Source organism: Suncus etruscus, chromosome 2 (genome assembly GCF_024139225.1).
Source record: "Suncus etruscus isolate mSunEtr1 chromosome 2, mSunEtr1.pri.cur, whole genome shotgun sequence".
NCBI classification, from domain to species: domain Eukaryota; kingdom Metazoa; phylum Chordata; class Mammalia; order Eulipotyphla; family Soricidae; genus Suncus; species Suncus etruscus.
The window spans coordinates 12,620,852-12,636,610 of NC_064849.1; the positions used below are offsets into that span (position 1 = coordinate 12,620,852).

Genomic DNA, 15,759 nt, shown 5'->3' on the forward strand with positions numbered 1-15,759 from the left:
AAAAAAACAAGATGTGGCCAGAGAGATAGCACAGCAGTAAGGTGTGTTTGCCTTGTATGCAGCAACACAGAATGAACCCTGGTTTGGTTCCTGGCATCCCATATGGTAACCCAAGCCTGCCAGGAGCGATTTCTGAGCACAGAGACAGGAGTAACCCCTGCATGCTGTCAGGTGTGACCAAAAAAATAAAAAAAAAAGAAAGAAAGTAAAAAAGAAAAAAGAGAAAAACAACAGATGAATGGTTAAAGAAACTGTGGTACATATACACAGTGGAATATTATACAGTTGTCAGGAGAGATGAAGTCATGAAATTTTCCTACACATGGATGGACATGGAATCTATTATGCTGAGTGAAGTCAGAGGGAGAAAGATAGACACAGAATAGTCTCACTCATCTATGGGTTTTAAGAAAAATTTAAAACATTATTGCAATAATGCCCAGAGACAATAGAGATGAGGCTGAAAGGACTGGCTCACAATGTGAAGCTCACTATAAAGAGTGGTAAGTGAAGTAAGGGAAATAATTACACTGACAACTATCATGACAATGTTAATGAGTGAGAAGTAGAACGCCTGACTCGAATACAGGCAGGGGTAGGGAAGGGGGGGCACTGGTGGTGGGAATGTTGGCACTGGTTGAAGGCGGGTGTTCTGTTTGACTGAAACCCAACTACAATCATGCTTGTAATCATGGTGTTTAAATAAAGATTTTATATTTAAAAAAAGAGAGAAAAAAAGAAATAAAACAGAAGGAGCCAGTGCATTTGTTTACCTTTTACTAGACCAATCTGGAGTAGACCTTGCACCCCAGATGATCCCCAAATCAAAAGCCCTGAGCATAGTCAGGTGTGACTCGGAACATACACACACAAAAGAGGGGGACAAAGAGATAGAATAGCAAGCAGAGAACTTGTCTTGCAAACAGTCGATTTTGGGTTCAATCCCTGGCACCATATATGGTACCTCCAAGAGTGATCCTTGTGTACAATGTGGTGTGGCCCAAAACAAACAAACAAAAGAGACAAAGAACAACCTAAATTAGTGGCTAGGGATGTGGCTCCATGACAGGGCACTTGTTTTGCATATATGAGGCCCTGGTATTATTAATCTCTGGTACAATAAATAGTTAAAGGGGAAAAAAAAAAAAGAAAAAACAAGAAGGGGCCGGAGAGATAGCATGGAGGCAGGGTGTTTGCCTTGCATACAGAAGGATGGTGGTTCGAATCCCAGCATCCCACATGGTCCCCTGAGCCTACCAGGAGCGATTTCTGAGCATAGAGCCAGGAGTAACCCCTGAGTGAGCCGGGTGTGACCCAAAATCCAAAAATAATAATAATAATAATAAAAAAGAAAGAAAAGAAAAAATGAGAAGAGAAACAGAGAGATAGTAACTTTTAGGTTGCACAATATATTTAATGCCACTGAACTTTTTTTTGTTTGTTTGTTTTGGAGACTACAACCAACTGCACTCAGGGGTTACTCCTGGCTCTGAACTCAAAATTACTTCCAGCAGGTACCAGAGCAATAGCAAAGTAGTAGAGCATTTGCTTTGCATACAGCAAGGCCTGGGTCTGATTCCCAAGATCCCATGTGGTCCACCAAGCCTGCCAAGGATGATTTCTACCCCCTAACCTCCTAAAATAATTACTTCTGGCAGGCTTGGAGGACCATATAAGATGGCAGGGATCAAATCCAGGTCAGCTACATGCAATGCAAACATCCTATCCTAGTATTGTATTGTATCCTAGCTAGTATTGCTCCAGCCCTGCATTCAAGTATCTTGAAATTTATTGTTTTTGTTTTTGGACCACACCTAGTGGCACTCAGGGGTTACTCCTGGTTCTGTGCTCAGAAATCACTCCTGACAGGCTCGGGGACCATGTGGGATGCCAGGAATCAAACCAGGGTCCGTCTGGGGTTTTGCCGCATGAAAAACAAATGCCCTACCCCTGTGTTGTATCTTGAATTTTAAAGTGACTTAAAAATAGTTAAAATGGTACAATTTATGTTTTGTTTTTTGGGATTTTTATTTTGTTTGATTTGGGTTCAAGCTCAGCATGCTCAAGAATTACTCCTGGCTCTGTAAATCCACACTTATTTCCAGTCTATTTTTCTCTCAATGAATATCAAAAAATGCCACTGACATCGCCTGTACTAAGGTGACCAGTACAGAACTGTTAACTGATTTGGTAAAACATGGTGTTGCAGTCTAAAAAAATTTTAAGAGGGCTATTAACTGATTTCAAGGTAAAAGAAATATTAAGTCTGCTTTATTTACCAAATTGAACAGATCAAAACTACCTTCATTCTTCCTAGGATTGATTCTCAGTTTCATTGTGTTTTTTGGGGGGTGAGGGAGGTTGGTTTTGGTTTTTGTTATTTCCTGGTTTATGAGCCACACCCGGTGATGCTGAGGGCTAGTTCTTGCTCTGCACTCAGAAATCACTTTTGGCGATGCTCCAGGGACCATATGGATTGCCTAGGATCAAACCCATGTTGGCCCCAAACAAGGAAAGTGATTTATCCACTGTACTATTTCTCTGTATTATCTCTCCAGCCCCTAGAGCTATGATGTTGAAAAATTTGTGGGCCAGAGAGATGGCTCAAAGGATTAGAGCACATGCTTTACATGCAGGAGGCTCAGGTTTAAGTCCCAGCACCACAAGCATCCTCCCCACCCCCCCAAATAAAAACACTGAGCTGGGAGAAACCTGACCCCAAAACAAACCAAAACAAAGAGTCAGCAATGTAGATGAAAGAGCTTGCCTTGCATCTGTTCAAGTCCTGCTCAATCCCTGCCACAACCTGGTCCCTAAACACAGAGTTGAGAGTAGCTCCTGAGCATTGCCTGCTGTGACCCCAAAATGAAACAAATAAAAATTAAACATAAAATATCCTATAGTAAAGCATAGAACTCAAGTGCCTCTTTACTCACAATAAAGCATATGTTAATTTCCATCTCCCTCCTTTTCTTTCTGTCTCTTCCTTCTTACTCCAGAGTCCATTCTTAGGTTAAAAGGGGAGAAGGCAGTATTCTCTAACAATTCTAAAATTAAAGATCCATGGACTGGAGTGTTAGCACAGGAGTAAAACATGTGCCTTGCATGCAGCCAACCCAGGACAGGCCTGAGTTTGATCCCTGGCATCCTATATGGTCCCCGAACATGCCAGAAGTAACCCCTGAGGGCAGGCCAGTTGTGACCCCAAAGCCAAACAAACAACAACAAAAAAAACTAAAGATGTGGGCTGGAGAGATAGCATGGAGGTAAAGTGTTTGCCTTGCATGCAGAAGGATGGTGCTTCGAATCCCGGCATCCCATATGGCCCCCGAACCTGCCAGGAGCGATTTCTGAGTGTAGAGCCAGGAGTAACCCCTAAGTGCTGCCGGTGTGACCCAAAAACCAAAAAACCAAAGAAAAAACAAACAAACAAAAAAAACCCTAAAGGTCCACAAAAGTAAAATGATGTGCCTGAAGTCACTGGTGGAACCCAATTTTAGTGAGAACTCTGACTTTATATTTCTGCACCCCTCCCTCAGAAATCCACAAAAGGCAAAGCTCAGTGACAAACCTGACACACAAATTTGACATCTGGTGAGGATCTGCTGAAGGGTTTTGGGAAAACGTAGAAGTTAAATGATTTTGTTACATACCTGAGGAAAAGAAAACAAAAGGTGACTTAGGGGGCGTCGCATTATGCAGCCATAAAAAAAAAAAAAATCCCACCATTGGTGAAAACAACCTACTTTGAATCAGCGTGGTCATATTTAAAAGTGCAAAGTCCAAATTGAAACAGCAAAAAATCCATGGAATGCTGGAGAGGGGAGATAAAACTTGTGTCAGAGGAGCTGATTACTAGATACAAATAAAAAGCCAAGGGGTGCCTAGGTAGGCTTCCAGATTACCAGACTAGATTCTGGCAGAATAGAAAAGGTTCAGATTTCCTGTCAGGAGCATTATTCACCTATATACATTCTTTACTTTTTTTTCCCAATTACATTTCCATTTACTACTAACAGGGCATCATATTAGGACTACTCCCAAAAGATCAAATTAACCCATTAGGACCAAGAAGATGATTCAAGGGGCTGGGACAAAGCACACACCCAGCAAGTGAGAGCCTTAGATTCCATCTGGGACCTCCAGGTTCAGTCTTGGACACCACAAGGCCCTCAGAGCACAGTCGTATGAGCCACCATTCAATTAGTCAAAGTAACACTGAAAATACTAAATCATTCCTAAGGTGTTTACCAGCAAACAATTATTTTTGCTGTTTTAAATATCACTAAAATATCACTTTATATGCAGGGGTTAGGAAGTTAGCATACAAACTAAATTTTACTCATCTGTGATTCAATATAAGGAAGATCAATATAGAAAGCAAGGTTTTAAGTCCACTGCCTTACCTTTTTAAGCTTCTGATATCTTTCTTCTGGAGTGTCAAAACCATTAGTTAATGCAGTGACTGAAGGTCCATCACTTATTCCTAGAATTGTAAAAACAGAAAAAAGTTGGGGAAAGTATGGACCACACCTAATAGTGCTCAGGGATCACTCCTGGCTGGCTTGGGGAACTGTATGGGGTGTTAGGGATCGAATCTGGGTTGGCCAAGTGCAAGGCAAATGCCCTACCCACTATACAGTTGCTCTAGCCTGAAAACAAGTAATTTTAACTTATTAAAAAATGCTCATGTTGGAGCTGGAGAGATAGCACAGTGGTAGGGCATTTGCCTTGCATGCAGAAGGGCTGTGGTTTAAATCCCAGCATCCCATATGGTATCCTGGGCCTGCCAGGAACGATTTCTGAGCACAGAGCCAGGAGTAACCCCTGAACGCAGCCCAGTGTGACCCCAAAACAAAACAAACAAACAAAAAAAAGCTCATATTAACTGTTGGTTAACTATGCAGACGATCTATAATTTTCTACTTCTTTTTTGTCTGTTTTTTTTTGGGCCACACCCAGTGGTGCTCAGGGCTTACTTACTCCTGGCTGTGTTCAGAGATAACATACTTGCTATTCCATTTCTATGACCCTAACTTTATCTTTTTTTTCTTTTTTAGGTGAAGCAAGATAATTTTTGTTGTGTTTGTTTCGGGCCACACCCAGTGGCTTTCAGGGGTTACTCCTGGCTCTGTGCTCAGAAATCGCTCCTGGCAGGCTCGGGGGACCATATGGCATGCTGGGGATCGAACCTGGGTCCATCCTGTGTCAGCTGTGTGCAAGGCAAACACCCAACCTGCTGTGCTATTGCTTTGAACCCGCGAGATAGTTTTTATTGAAACTTATTTAGATGTGAGGAGAGACATAAAGGAAGTATGTGTTCAAGAGAGAACACAGGTTTTTCTGGGGTGCCAAAAGCAAGGAGACATAGAGAAAAGCAAGTGAGATACATATTCAAGGAAGAACATGGGCTCCATGAGCAAGCCTCAGCCTCCTTTTCTATTCCTCTAAAATTGAAGACTGCACTGCACCTTACTCCATTCCACGAGCCATCAAGTTCAACTTTCACATGACTAGACTCATTGGGAGATGTGACTGACAATTTGAGAGCTGCAGTTCCAGTGTCTATAACAAATGTCCAAACATAGGAATGATTCAAGAAAACCATGCCTCTGCTAGAAGAAACAACTGTTGTTTTCAAAATGATGAATGCGCGAAGCCAATATCAAAAGATCCTCAAGCATACTCTGGTTCACAACCCAGTCTTGGTCAACATTTTGGAGTAACATCTCCACAATAAAGGTAGTATCAAGGTCAAGAACAAGTCATTTCTCATAAAACGCTCAGCACCCCAGGCAACAGGACTTCAACCAGAAACTTGATAATTAAAAATGAGGGGGGCGGGGCCGGAAAGATAGCATGGAGGTAAGGCGTTTGCCTTGCATGCAGAAGGTCGTTGGTTCGAATCCTGGCATCCGATATGGTCCCCTGAGCTTGTCAGGAGCAATTTCTGAGCATAGAGCCAGGAGTAACCCCTAAGCGCCACCCGGTGTGGCCCAAAAACCAAAAAAATAAATAAATAAAGGGGGTTAGTTTGGGTTTATGGGGTCCTGGCCAGGCAGTAGTCCAAGCTTAATCCTGGCTCTGTGCTCTCTGCTCACTCCTGGCAGTGTTCAGGGGCCCACATGGGATGCATGTGCAAAGCAAGCCCTCTACCCACTTGTAATATCACCCCGGCCCAAAATGATTTTTAAAAGAAAACAAACACATAAAACCAGGAAGCAAAATAGGGTGTCAGAACAAGTCAACCCATTGTTCATACTGACTTCAACAACTCAAAACTTGTTTCTTGAAGTAGGGATGTGGCTTAGCAGTGAGGCCCTGGGTTGAACCCACAGCACCACAAATAAAAAAATTAAGGGCCAGAGGGGCCAGAGCGATAGCACAGTGGGAGGGCATTTGCCTCGCATGCAGCTGACCCAAATTTGATCCCCAGCACCCCATATGGTCCTCTGAGCCTGCCAGGAGCAATTTCTGAGTGAAGGCCCAGGACTAACCCAAGTGCCGCCAGATGTGACCCCCTCCCCAAAATTAAAGGCCAGAGCAACAGTACAAAAGTTACAGCCCCACCAGGCATGACCCCCCAAGCAGAGACAGGAGAAAGACCTGAGCTCCACCGGGTATGATACAAAAAATAATAATAAATTGTTCCCTGAGGCCCAAAATGTAGCTCACTGGCACAGTATGTATGTTTCATATGCATCAGACCCCAGGTTGAATTCCTAGCATTTAAATAAATCTTTGACTCCAAGGGAAAAAAATCTAAAACTCTAACAACGTGTCGGTAAAGAATAATACACTTCTAACTCCCAGCCAAAGTAGGCAATATACGCAAACATAATGCAAAGAGCAATCTTGTCATTTACTTGTAAAAACCTGGCCTTAAAGTCAATCACATAGGAGGTGTCGAAGAGCCAAAGAGATAATACAGTAGGTAAAAAATGTCCTCGCTTGCAGCTGACCTGCTTGATCCCTGCACCAAATACAGCTCCTCCTTGAAGAGTACTGCCAGGAGTGAACCCTGAGAGCACCACCTGGTAGTACACCCCCAAAAATGAAAATGTGCCTAATGTAGTAAAATCACAGAAACATGAATAGTACATTTGAGAGACTAGAGGGGGAAGAAAATAGGGAGTCCCTGGGTCAGTGGGCACAACAATCTCAGTTACGGAAGATGAAAAAGTTCTGGAGCTGGCTTTTATGGATGGTTACAGGACTTCCACGAACACACTTAATAATACCCCTTAAGTCGAAAATAAATTGCTTTAAATGTGCAAGATGATGAGGCAAGATAGTACAGTGGATAAAACACTCGCCATGCATACGATAGACCAGGGTTCAGTTCCTGTCTTACCATATTGTTCCCAGGGACACCCCTAGAAGTGATCCCTGAGCACAGCCAGATGTGGCCCCTAAACAAAAATAAACAAACGTGTAAAATGGGATTGGATAAATTGGATAGTCTATCCGGTCCAATAGATTGGGTAGAGGGACTGGAGATATGCCAGAGCCCCGGATTCCTCCTAGCATCTAACGCAAAGCAGTAGCTCTCCAGCACCAAGGGTGTCCCCCCCCCAAAAAAAAAAAAAAAAAACCAATGCTTTAGGCATGGGTTGTCTGGCAACGGTGTCTTTTCAAAACACACACACACACACACTGTCCACGGTGTCTTTTCAACACACACACACACACACAACGGTGTCTTTTCAAAACACACACACACTGTCCACGGTGTCTTTTCAACACACACACACACACACACACACACACACACACACACACACACACACACACCACCAACCCTCCAGAACTCCAGAATCCTGCGTTTGACACCAGGTTGCACCCAACCCCATGGTGTCTTTTCCACCCACCCACACACCCACACACATACCCACACACACACCCAGGTAGCACCCAACCCCATGGTGTCTTTTACACACACACACACACACACACACACACACACACACACACACACACACCCTCCAGAATCCTGCGTTTGACACCAGATTGCACCCAACCCAAGGATTCACGGTGTCTTTTCAACACACACACACACACCCCAACCCTCCAGAATCCTGTGTTTGACACCAGATTGCACCCAACCCAAGGATTCCATCTCCGACTCCCACCCTCGAACGGAACCTTCATCAAACCTTGCTCCAGAGAGTGCACGCAGGGTCAGCAGGGTCAAGCCTACCTTGGAGGGGAGGCGCTTTCGGAGGATACCCACCTACCTGCAAGATGCAACCACCCCTTCTTTCTTTCCTAAAAGTGCCCAGAAGCTTCAGGGGTTTGGGGGAGCCCGCCTGGATGGAGCTGACATTCCAAAGAAGGGGTACCTGAGAACTCCCCATCGATGGCAAAGAAGTCTGCCTCCTCGATGGCCTGGTACACTGTAGGAAGGTTACTCTTAAAATCTGCAGAAGAAACCGAGAGAGACTCTTAAGCGAAGGGGCCTTCCTGCAAAAAGGGGTGTGGGGATGGGGTCCCCAGGAAGAAGGATGGATGGTGATGGTGGGGGTGGTCCAGGGGCCTGAGGACAGGTCCTGGAACGGAAAGCAAACGACAAAGCATGTCAGGGCAGGCTGGGCTCAAGGCCCCGAGGGGAGACCTGACCCTAGAGGGGGTCCCCAAAGTAAGATGCGGGCAAGAACCCTTTTGGGGTGCATGTGCATGGGCCAGGGGTTCGGTAAGACCTTCCCAGAGCGCACAAAGGTTTTAGAAAAATTAAATCAAAAATTAAAAAAATAAATAAAAAGTAAAAAAAACAGGGTTTGGGGGGACAGAACCCCTTCATGAGGCGCAGAAGCTGCTGCAAGCCCCAGGACCCCCGTAGGAGCAGACAAGCCGGGTTATAGGCCTGGGCCTAACGGGGAAGGGAGACAGGCTGCCTGCAAGAGGGCCGCGCGCGGGCCAGTCCCCGGGGCGCCCGGCGGGCACGCACTGCTTCGAATGATCTCCATGATGCCGCGTGGCTCCGCACGGCACGGCCGTTGGAGCCGCGGACCGAGTCGCGCGGCGCCCGCGGAGGCAGCGGAGCGCAGGAGGCGGCGGCAGCGCAGACGGAGGCGGAGGCGGCACGGCGGCGGCGGCAGCGGCGACTTCCGGAAACAGGGCGCTCCGGCGTGCGTCACGTGCTCTACGTCACGGGTGGGCGGGGCCTGAGCGAGGGGCGGGGCTGAGCCTGCTCCGGGAGCGTGGCCTCGCTTGGGAAGAAACCGCTGCCTTCCGGAGAGACAGCACGGAGGTAGGCCGTTTGCCTTGCAGGCAGAAGGACGCGGGGTTCGAATCCCGACATCCCATTGGGTTCCCCCGAGCCTGCCAGGAGCGGAGCGACTTCTGACCACAAACAAAAAGCAAAAAAAAAAATCTTTTTTTATTTTTGTTTTCTAGGATCCAGCTCTAAAAAGGAGGGAGAGACAGTGATGAACTGAGTATACACTTGCTTCTTGCTCCCTGTGCAGCTTAACCTGGGCAAGAGGAGGAGAAGCAGGAAGGAATAGAATTGGGATCATCCTTGTTGCAGATTACTTAGGAGAGGCCAGAGATCTGCTTGCCTTGCATGTGGCTGATCCTGTTTCCATCCCAGGACCACTTAGGGTCAGGCTCCTGAAATCCTCTAAGCATGATCCCTGAGCACAGAGCCTGAAGAAGAAGTCCTGAGAACTGCTGAGTATGGCAAAAAGATAAAGGGGGGGGGGGGCAAAGAGGCTGGAGAGATAGCACAGCGGTAGGGCGTTTGCCTTAGAAGCCAAAGGATGAAAATAAAGAAGAAGAAGAAGAAGAAGAAGAAGAAGAAGAAGAAGAAGAAGAAGAAGAAGAAGAAGAGGAAGAGGAGGAGGAGGAGGAGGAGGAGGAGGAGGAAGAGGAAGAGGAGGAGGAAGAGGAGAAGAAGAAGAAGAGGAAGAGGAGGAGAAGAAGAAGAGGAGGATGAGAAGAAGAAGAAGAGGAGGAGGAGGAGGAGAAGGAGGAGGAAGAAGAAGAAGAAGAAGGAAGAAGAAGAGGAAGAGGAGAAGAAGAAGAAGAAGAAGGAAGAAGAAGAAGAAAGAAGAAGAAGAAGGAGGAGGAGGAAGAGGAGGAGGAGGAGGAAGAAGAGGAGGAGGAGAAGAAGAAGAAGAAGAAGAAGAAGAAGAAGAGGAAGAGGAGGAGGAGAAGAAGAAGAGGAGGATGAGAAGAAGAAGAGGAGGAGGAGGAGAAGAAGAAGGAGGAGGAGGAAGAAGAAGAGGAAGAGGAGAAGAAGAAGAAGAAGGAAGAAGAAGAAAGAAGAAGAAGAAGAAGAAGAAGAAGGAAGAAGAAGAAGAAGAAGAAGAAGAAGAAGAAGAAGAAGAAGAAGAAGAGGAAGAAGAAGAAGAAGAAGAAGAAGCCAAAGGATGGTGGTTTGAATCCCAGCATCCCATATGGTCCCCCAGCCTGGCAGGAACAATTTCTGAGCCTAGAGCCAGGAGTAACCCCTGAGCACTGCAGGGTGTGACCCGACAATAAAAGGGGGGGAGATACTTGGAAGTTGTGTGTTGTATGCATAAGATCCTACCATTATTACCAGTATCGTAAGTCAGAACCTGAGAGATCTTAAAGCTGGTATGGCACTTGCCTTGCATGTAGCAGACCTGGAATCCCATATAATACCCAGAGTCTTCCTAGGAATGATTCCTGAGTGCTACAAAAATGAAGAAAAAAATTAAAAAGAGGGTAGGTGGGAAAGGGGTAGAGAACACTGGCATCCCATAGTCTCCCTCCAGCCTTACAGGAGTGTTCTCTGACTAGAGACTTAGAGCCAGGACTAAATCTTGAGCATCACCCAATTCCAAATTAAAAACAAAAACAAAAAAAAAAAAACATACTATAAATCATGGTGCCTAAAATCAAAAAACAAGTTTAAGGATCCAAAAAATAGGGCCCGGAGAGATAGCACAGCGGCATTTGCCTTGCAAGCAGCCGATCCAGGACCAAAGGTGGTTGGTTCGAATCCCGGTGTCCCATATGGTCCCCCGTGCCTGCCAGGAGCTATTTCTGAGCAGACAGCCAGGAGTAACCCCTGAGCAATGCTGGGTGTGGCCCAAAAAACAAAACAATCAAACAAACAAACAAAAAAAACCAAAAAAAAAAAAAAAGGATCCAAAAAATAATAGAGCAGGCAGTGCACCTGACCCATGTTTGGTCCCCCACAAATGATTCCATATTTATGTTTCTCTGAGCCCGGAGTAAACCTTGAGCATAGGTGGTCCAAAAGCAAAAAGTAATATTGTTTAAAAAAAATGACGCGATGGAAAATGGCTTAGTGATGGAGACCTTGCTTGCAGGTAGGAGGACATGATGGAACCATGATATGCTGAGGGCGACCATGAGCCTGGAAGCACTCCCCTTGGAGGGGATAGTAAAAAGGGGACTTGGGCCACACCCAGTGGTACTTAGGTCTTACTCCTAACTAGGATCACTGGGGAGATCGTACGAGGTGCTGGGCTTGAACCTGGTCAGGCGCATGCAAGGCAAACACCTCACCTGCTGCACTATCTCTGTGATCCAGCTTTGACGGTTTTGTTTGTTTGTTTGTTTGTTTTGCTTTGCTTTTTATTTGGATCACACCAGGGGTGTTCAGGAGTCACTCCTGGCTCTGTGCTCAGCAATCGCTCCTGGCAGAACCATATGGGATGTCGGGATTCAAACCACCATCCATCCTGGATCAGTTGCATGCGAGGCAAACCCCCTACTTTCTTGACATTGGATGTTAAAATATATTGTTTAACCTCCAGCAGCCAAGTTACACTAGGTCATGGTAACAGCCATCAAGGGAGGGGGGGAAAACTGCAAGAAAATAGACCTGAATGGGGTCACTTGGGCTAAAACCTTGAAAGGACCGGTTCAGTGACACCAAGACTCAAAGTTCATGCAAAGGCAAGGGGTTTATTGTTCAAGCATATATGCCTGGGCACCCAGCATGGCCATATGGCTAGAGGCTGAGAGCCCCGATCCCAAATCCAGCAGTTCTTTTATAACACTCCAGTACAATGGAAAATTTACAGAACACAGCATGACAGTTGATTTCAGGAAGTTTAGTGACTTCTTTTTTTTTGTTTGTTTTCTGGGTCACACCCGGCGGTGCTCAGGGGTTATTCCTGGCTGTCTGCTCAGAAATAGCTCCTGGCAGGCACGGGGGACCATATGGGACACTGGGATTCGAACCAACCACCTTTGGTCCTGGATCGGCTGCTTGCAAGGCAAACGCCGCTGTGCTATCTCTCTGGGCCCAAGTTTAGTGACTTTTACATTTCAGGGAACATTTGGAACATTTATCACAGGCACAGTAACAGGTTAACAGATTGTGAATTTCAGTTGTGATCACCTTAACCTTTTGGGGGCTTTCCCGGCATATGCAGAGACTTTTTAAACTTTTTCCTTTTTAACCTCATGTCCTTATACTGAGACAATGCCTAAATTCATTGGTTTCAGTTGCTCCCAGAAATGTAATCTTCAGTGTACAAGCTGGAATTACTTGATTTGCATTCCTTTTTTTTTTTTTTTTTTTTTTTGGTTTTTGGGTCACAGCTGGCCAGCACTCAGGAGTTACTCTTGGCTTTGTGCTCAGAAATTGCCCCTGGCAGGCTTGGGGGGGGGGGGTAATATGGGATGCCAGGAATTGAACCACTGTCATCCTGAGTCGACCTCAAGCAAAGCAAATACCTTCCCGCTGTGCTATCTCTCCGGCTCCCTGTTTCATTTTTTCTTTTTCCTTTTTTGGGGGGATGGGCCACATCTGATGACACTCAGGGGTTACTCCTGGCTACGTACTCAGAAATAGCTCCTAGCTTGGGAGAACATATGGGACGCCGAGGAATTGAACCGTGTTTGTCCTAAGTCAGGGATGCCGAGGAATTGAACCGTGTTTGTCCTAAGTCAGGGATGCCGAGGAATTGAACCGTGTTTGTCCTAAGTCAGGGATGCCGAGGAATTGAACCTTGTTTGTCCTAAGTCAGCTGCGTGCAAGGCAAATGTCCTACCACTTGTGCCACTGCTCCAGCCCCTCCATTTTTTCTTGACTCACTTCTTTATGCTTAGAAAAGTCTATTTGAGGGCCCGGAGAGATAGCACAGCGGCGTTTGCCTTGCAAGCAGCCGATCCAGGACCAAAGGTGGTTGGTTCGAATCCCGGTGTCCCATATGGCCCCCGGTGCCTGCCAGGAGCTATTTCTGAGCAGACAGCCAGGAGTAACCCCTGAGCACCGCCGGGTGTGGCCCAAAAACCAAAAAGAGAAAAAAGAAAAAGAAAAAAGAAAAGTCTATTTGAGGGGCCAGTGAGGTGGCGCTAGAGGTAAGGTGTCTGCCTTGCAAGCGCTAGCCAAGGAAGGACAGGGTTCGATCCCCTGGCGTCCCATATGGTCCCTCCAAGTCAGGGGCAATTTCTGAACACTTGACCCCTGAGCATCAAATGGGTGTGGCCGAAAAAACCAAAAAAAAAAAAAAAAAAAAGAAAGAAAAGAAAAGAAAAGTCTATTTGAGTCTAGACTCTAGTCTAGAGCTATAGTACATGCTTTGATATTACAGTGAGTAGGGCACTTGCCCTGTAACAACTAACTCTGGTTCTATTCCTGGCATCCCATATAGTCCCCCAAGCACTGCCAGGAATAATTCCTGAGTGCAAAGCCAGGAGTAACCCCCAGCATTGCTGGATGTGGCCCAATAAATAAATAAATTGTTTTTAAATGTACTTGTTGGCATTTTGAAATCTAATAGTAATTGTGGTTTAGAATGTTTGCTTTGGCACTGGTTTATGTTGGGACAGTCACTGGAAATTTTTCTCCTTGGTTTATTGATAGTATTGTTTGCATATACTTTATATATGCATAATATCCATCTTGTATTGTGACCTTGATACTGCCCTACAAAGCTCATTTCTAATCTTTTACTGCCTCAGACCCAACCATTATTTCCCCCCATCTACCCATGTAGGTGCAGCTCATGACATGAAGCTCACCACATAGAGTGATGAGTGCAGTTAAATAACTACACTGAAAACTATCATAACAATGTGAATGAATGAGGGAAATAGAAAGCCTGTCTCAAGTACAGGTGTGGGTGGGGTGGGGAGAAGGGAGATCTGGGAAATTGGTGGTGGGAATCTTGCACTGGTGAAGGGGGGGTGTTCTTTACATGACTTTAATCATACAACTACAATCATATTTGTAATCACGGTATTTAAATAAAGATAATTTAAAAAAAAAGAATGTCTGCTTTGGGATGAGTAAATAGTACAGTGATTAGGAAACATCTAACTTGCCCAGCCCAGGTTCAGTACTCAGTACCACATAATTATCGAGTGTCACTGGATTTCCAGGTCCCAGAACCTGAACATGGTCCCACTGGGGCTGGAGCAATAGCACAGCAGTGAGGGCCGCTTTGCATGCAGCCAACCTGGGTTCAAACAATCCCTTGTATCCCATATGATACACCACCAGGAATGATCCCTGAGCTCAGAGCCAGGAGTAACCACTGAGCACCATGGGTATAGTCCAGAAACAAACAAAAAGTGATATAAACCAAGAGCCCTTCTGGATATGGCCCCAAAACAGAGCTAACATAAAGGGATTCAAGGTTTGTTACAAGGATTTCAAGTTCCCTAGAAAAAGGACATTCTTCTCAACAGATGAAACTGATGAACTGTAGTCACTTGCAAAAAATAGTAACTACATTGGACTCTTGCCTTACACCAGTCTAAAAATTAACTCAAGGGACCTGAGCAAAAGTACAGCAGGTACGGTGCCTGCCTTGCATGCAGCCAACCGAGGTTCTATCCCCAGCAACCTGTATGATCCCCCAAGTATGCCTGGAGTAATTCCTGAGTACAGTCAAGAGTAAACAATTGGGGCTAGAGTGGTGGTGCAAGCAGTAGGGTGTTTGCCTTACAAGTGCTAACCTAGGATGGACCGTGGTTCAATCCCCCAGTGTCCCATATGGTCACCCTAGTCAGGAGTGATTTCTTAGGGCATAGTGAGGAGTAACCCCTGAGCGTCACTGGGTGTGGCCCAAAAATAAAAAAAAATAAACAATTACTCCTGGTTCACTCAGAGTACCATGAGATGCCAAAGATGGAACTCCAGTTTTCTGTGTACAAGCTAAGTGCCTTCCCTGCTACACTATCACTTTGCGCCCCTCAACAGTTAGTTTGTACTAAAAAGATGAACTCAGACAAGGCAAACACCTTGACCCTTGTACCCTGTACTAGCGTGCACTAACCTCTGTATTTTCTCATGCACCATAGTATTTAACTTGGATTTTTGGGGATTAGGGCAGAAAGAGTTGGAGGTGGGGGACCCAAACATTGGGTAGTGCTCAGGGCTTACTTCTGGTTCTCTGCTCCTGTTTATTACTCCTGGGACCATGTGCAGTATCAAGAGATAAAATTGGCTGCCTGCAAGGTAAGCACCTTAATCCTTAACTATCATTTCTGCATCAGAATTCCTTTTTATTTATTTTGGTTTTGGGGCCACACTAGAGAATGCTCATGGGTTACTCCTGGCCTTAAGGAATTACTCCTGGCAGTACTTGGGGAACCATATGGGATGCAAGAGATTAAATGCAGGTCAATTGGTTACAAGGCATGCACTGTACTATAGCTCCAGCCCTCTCCTGTCCAGGAGAACTCTTATTAAGAACTCTTATTTCAAGGATTTTATTTTGTTTACACTTAAGGTACATCTTCCCTAGTGAAGGGATTTTTTATTTTTCAAAAAAACTATATATAAACCTGAAATCTGTGATTTCA

The 15,759-nt window shown here is 45.4% G+C and overlaps 1 protein-coding gene across 1 annotated transcript in view; it reads right to left on the bottom strand.

Moving 5' to 3' along the window:
- Positions 1-9,012, bottom strand: part of PARN (poly(A)-specific ribonuclease) — a 114,625-nt gene extending 105,613 nt beyond the window's left edge. The window contains 5 exon segments of the mRNA XM_049768455.1: positions 3,572-3,653; positions 3,747-3,814; positions 4,407-4,486; positions 8,343-8,420; positions 8,948-9,012. Of these exon segments, the coding sequence (XP_049624412.1) occupies positions 3,572-3,653; positions 3,747-3,814; positions 4,407-4,486; positions 8,343-8,420; positions 8,948-8,966 (327 nt within the window). The 5' untranslated portion in view covers positions 8,967-9,012.
- Positions 9,013-15,759: the final 6,747 nt, after the last annotated feature.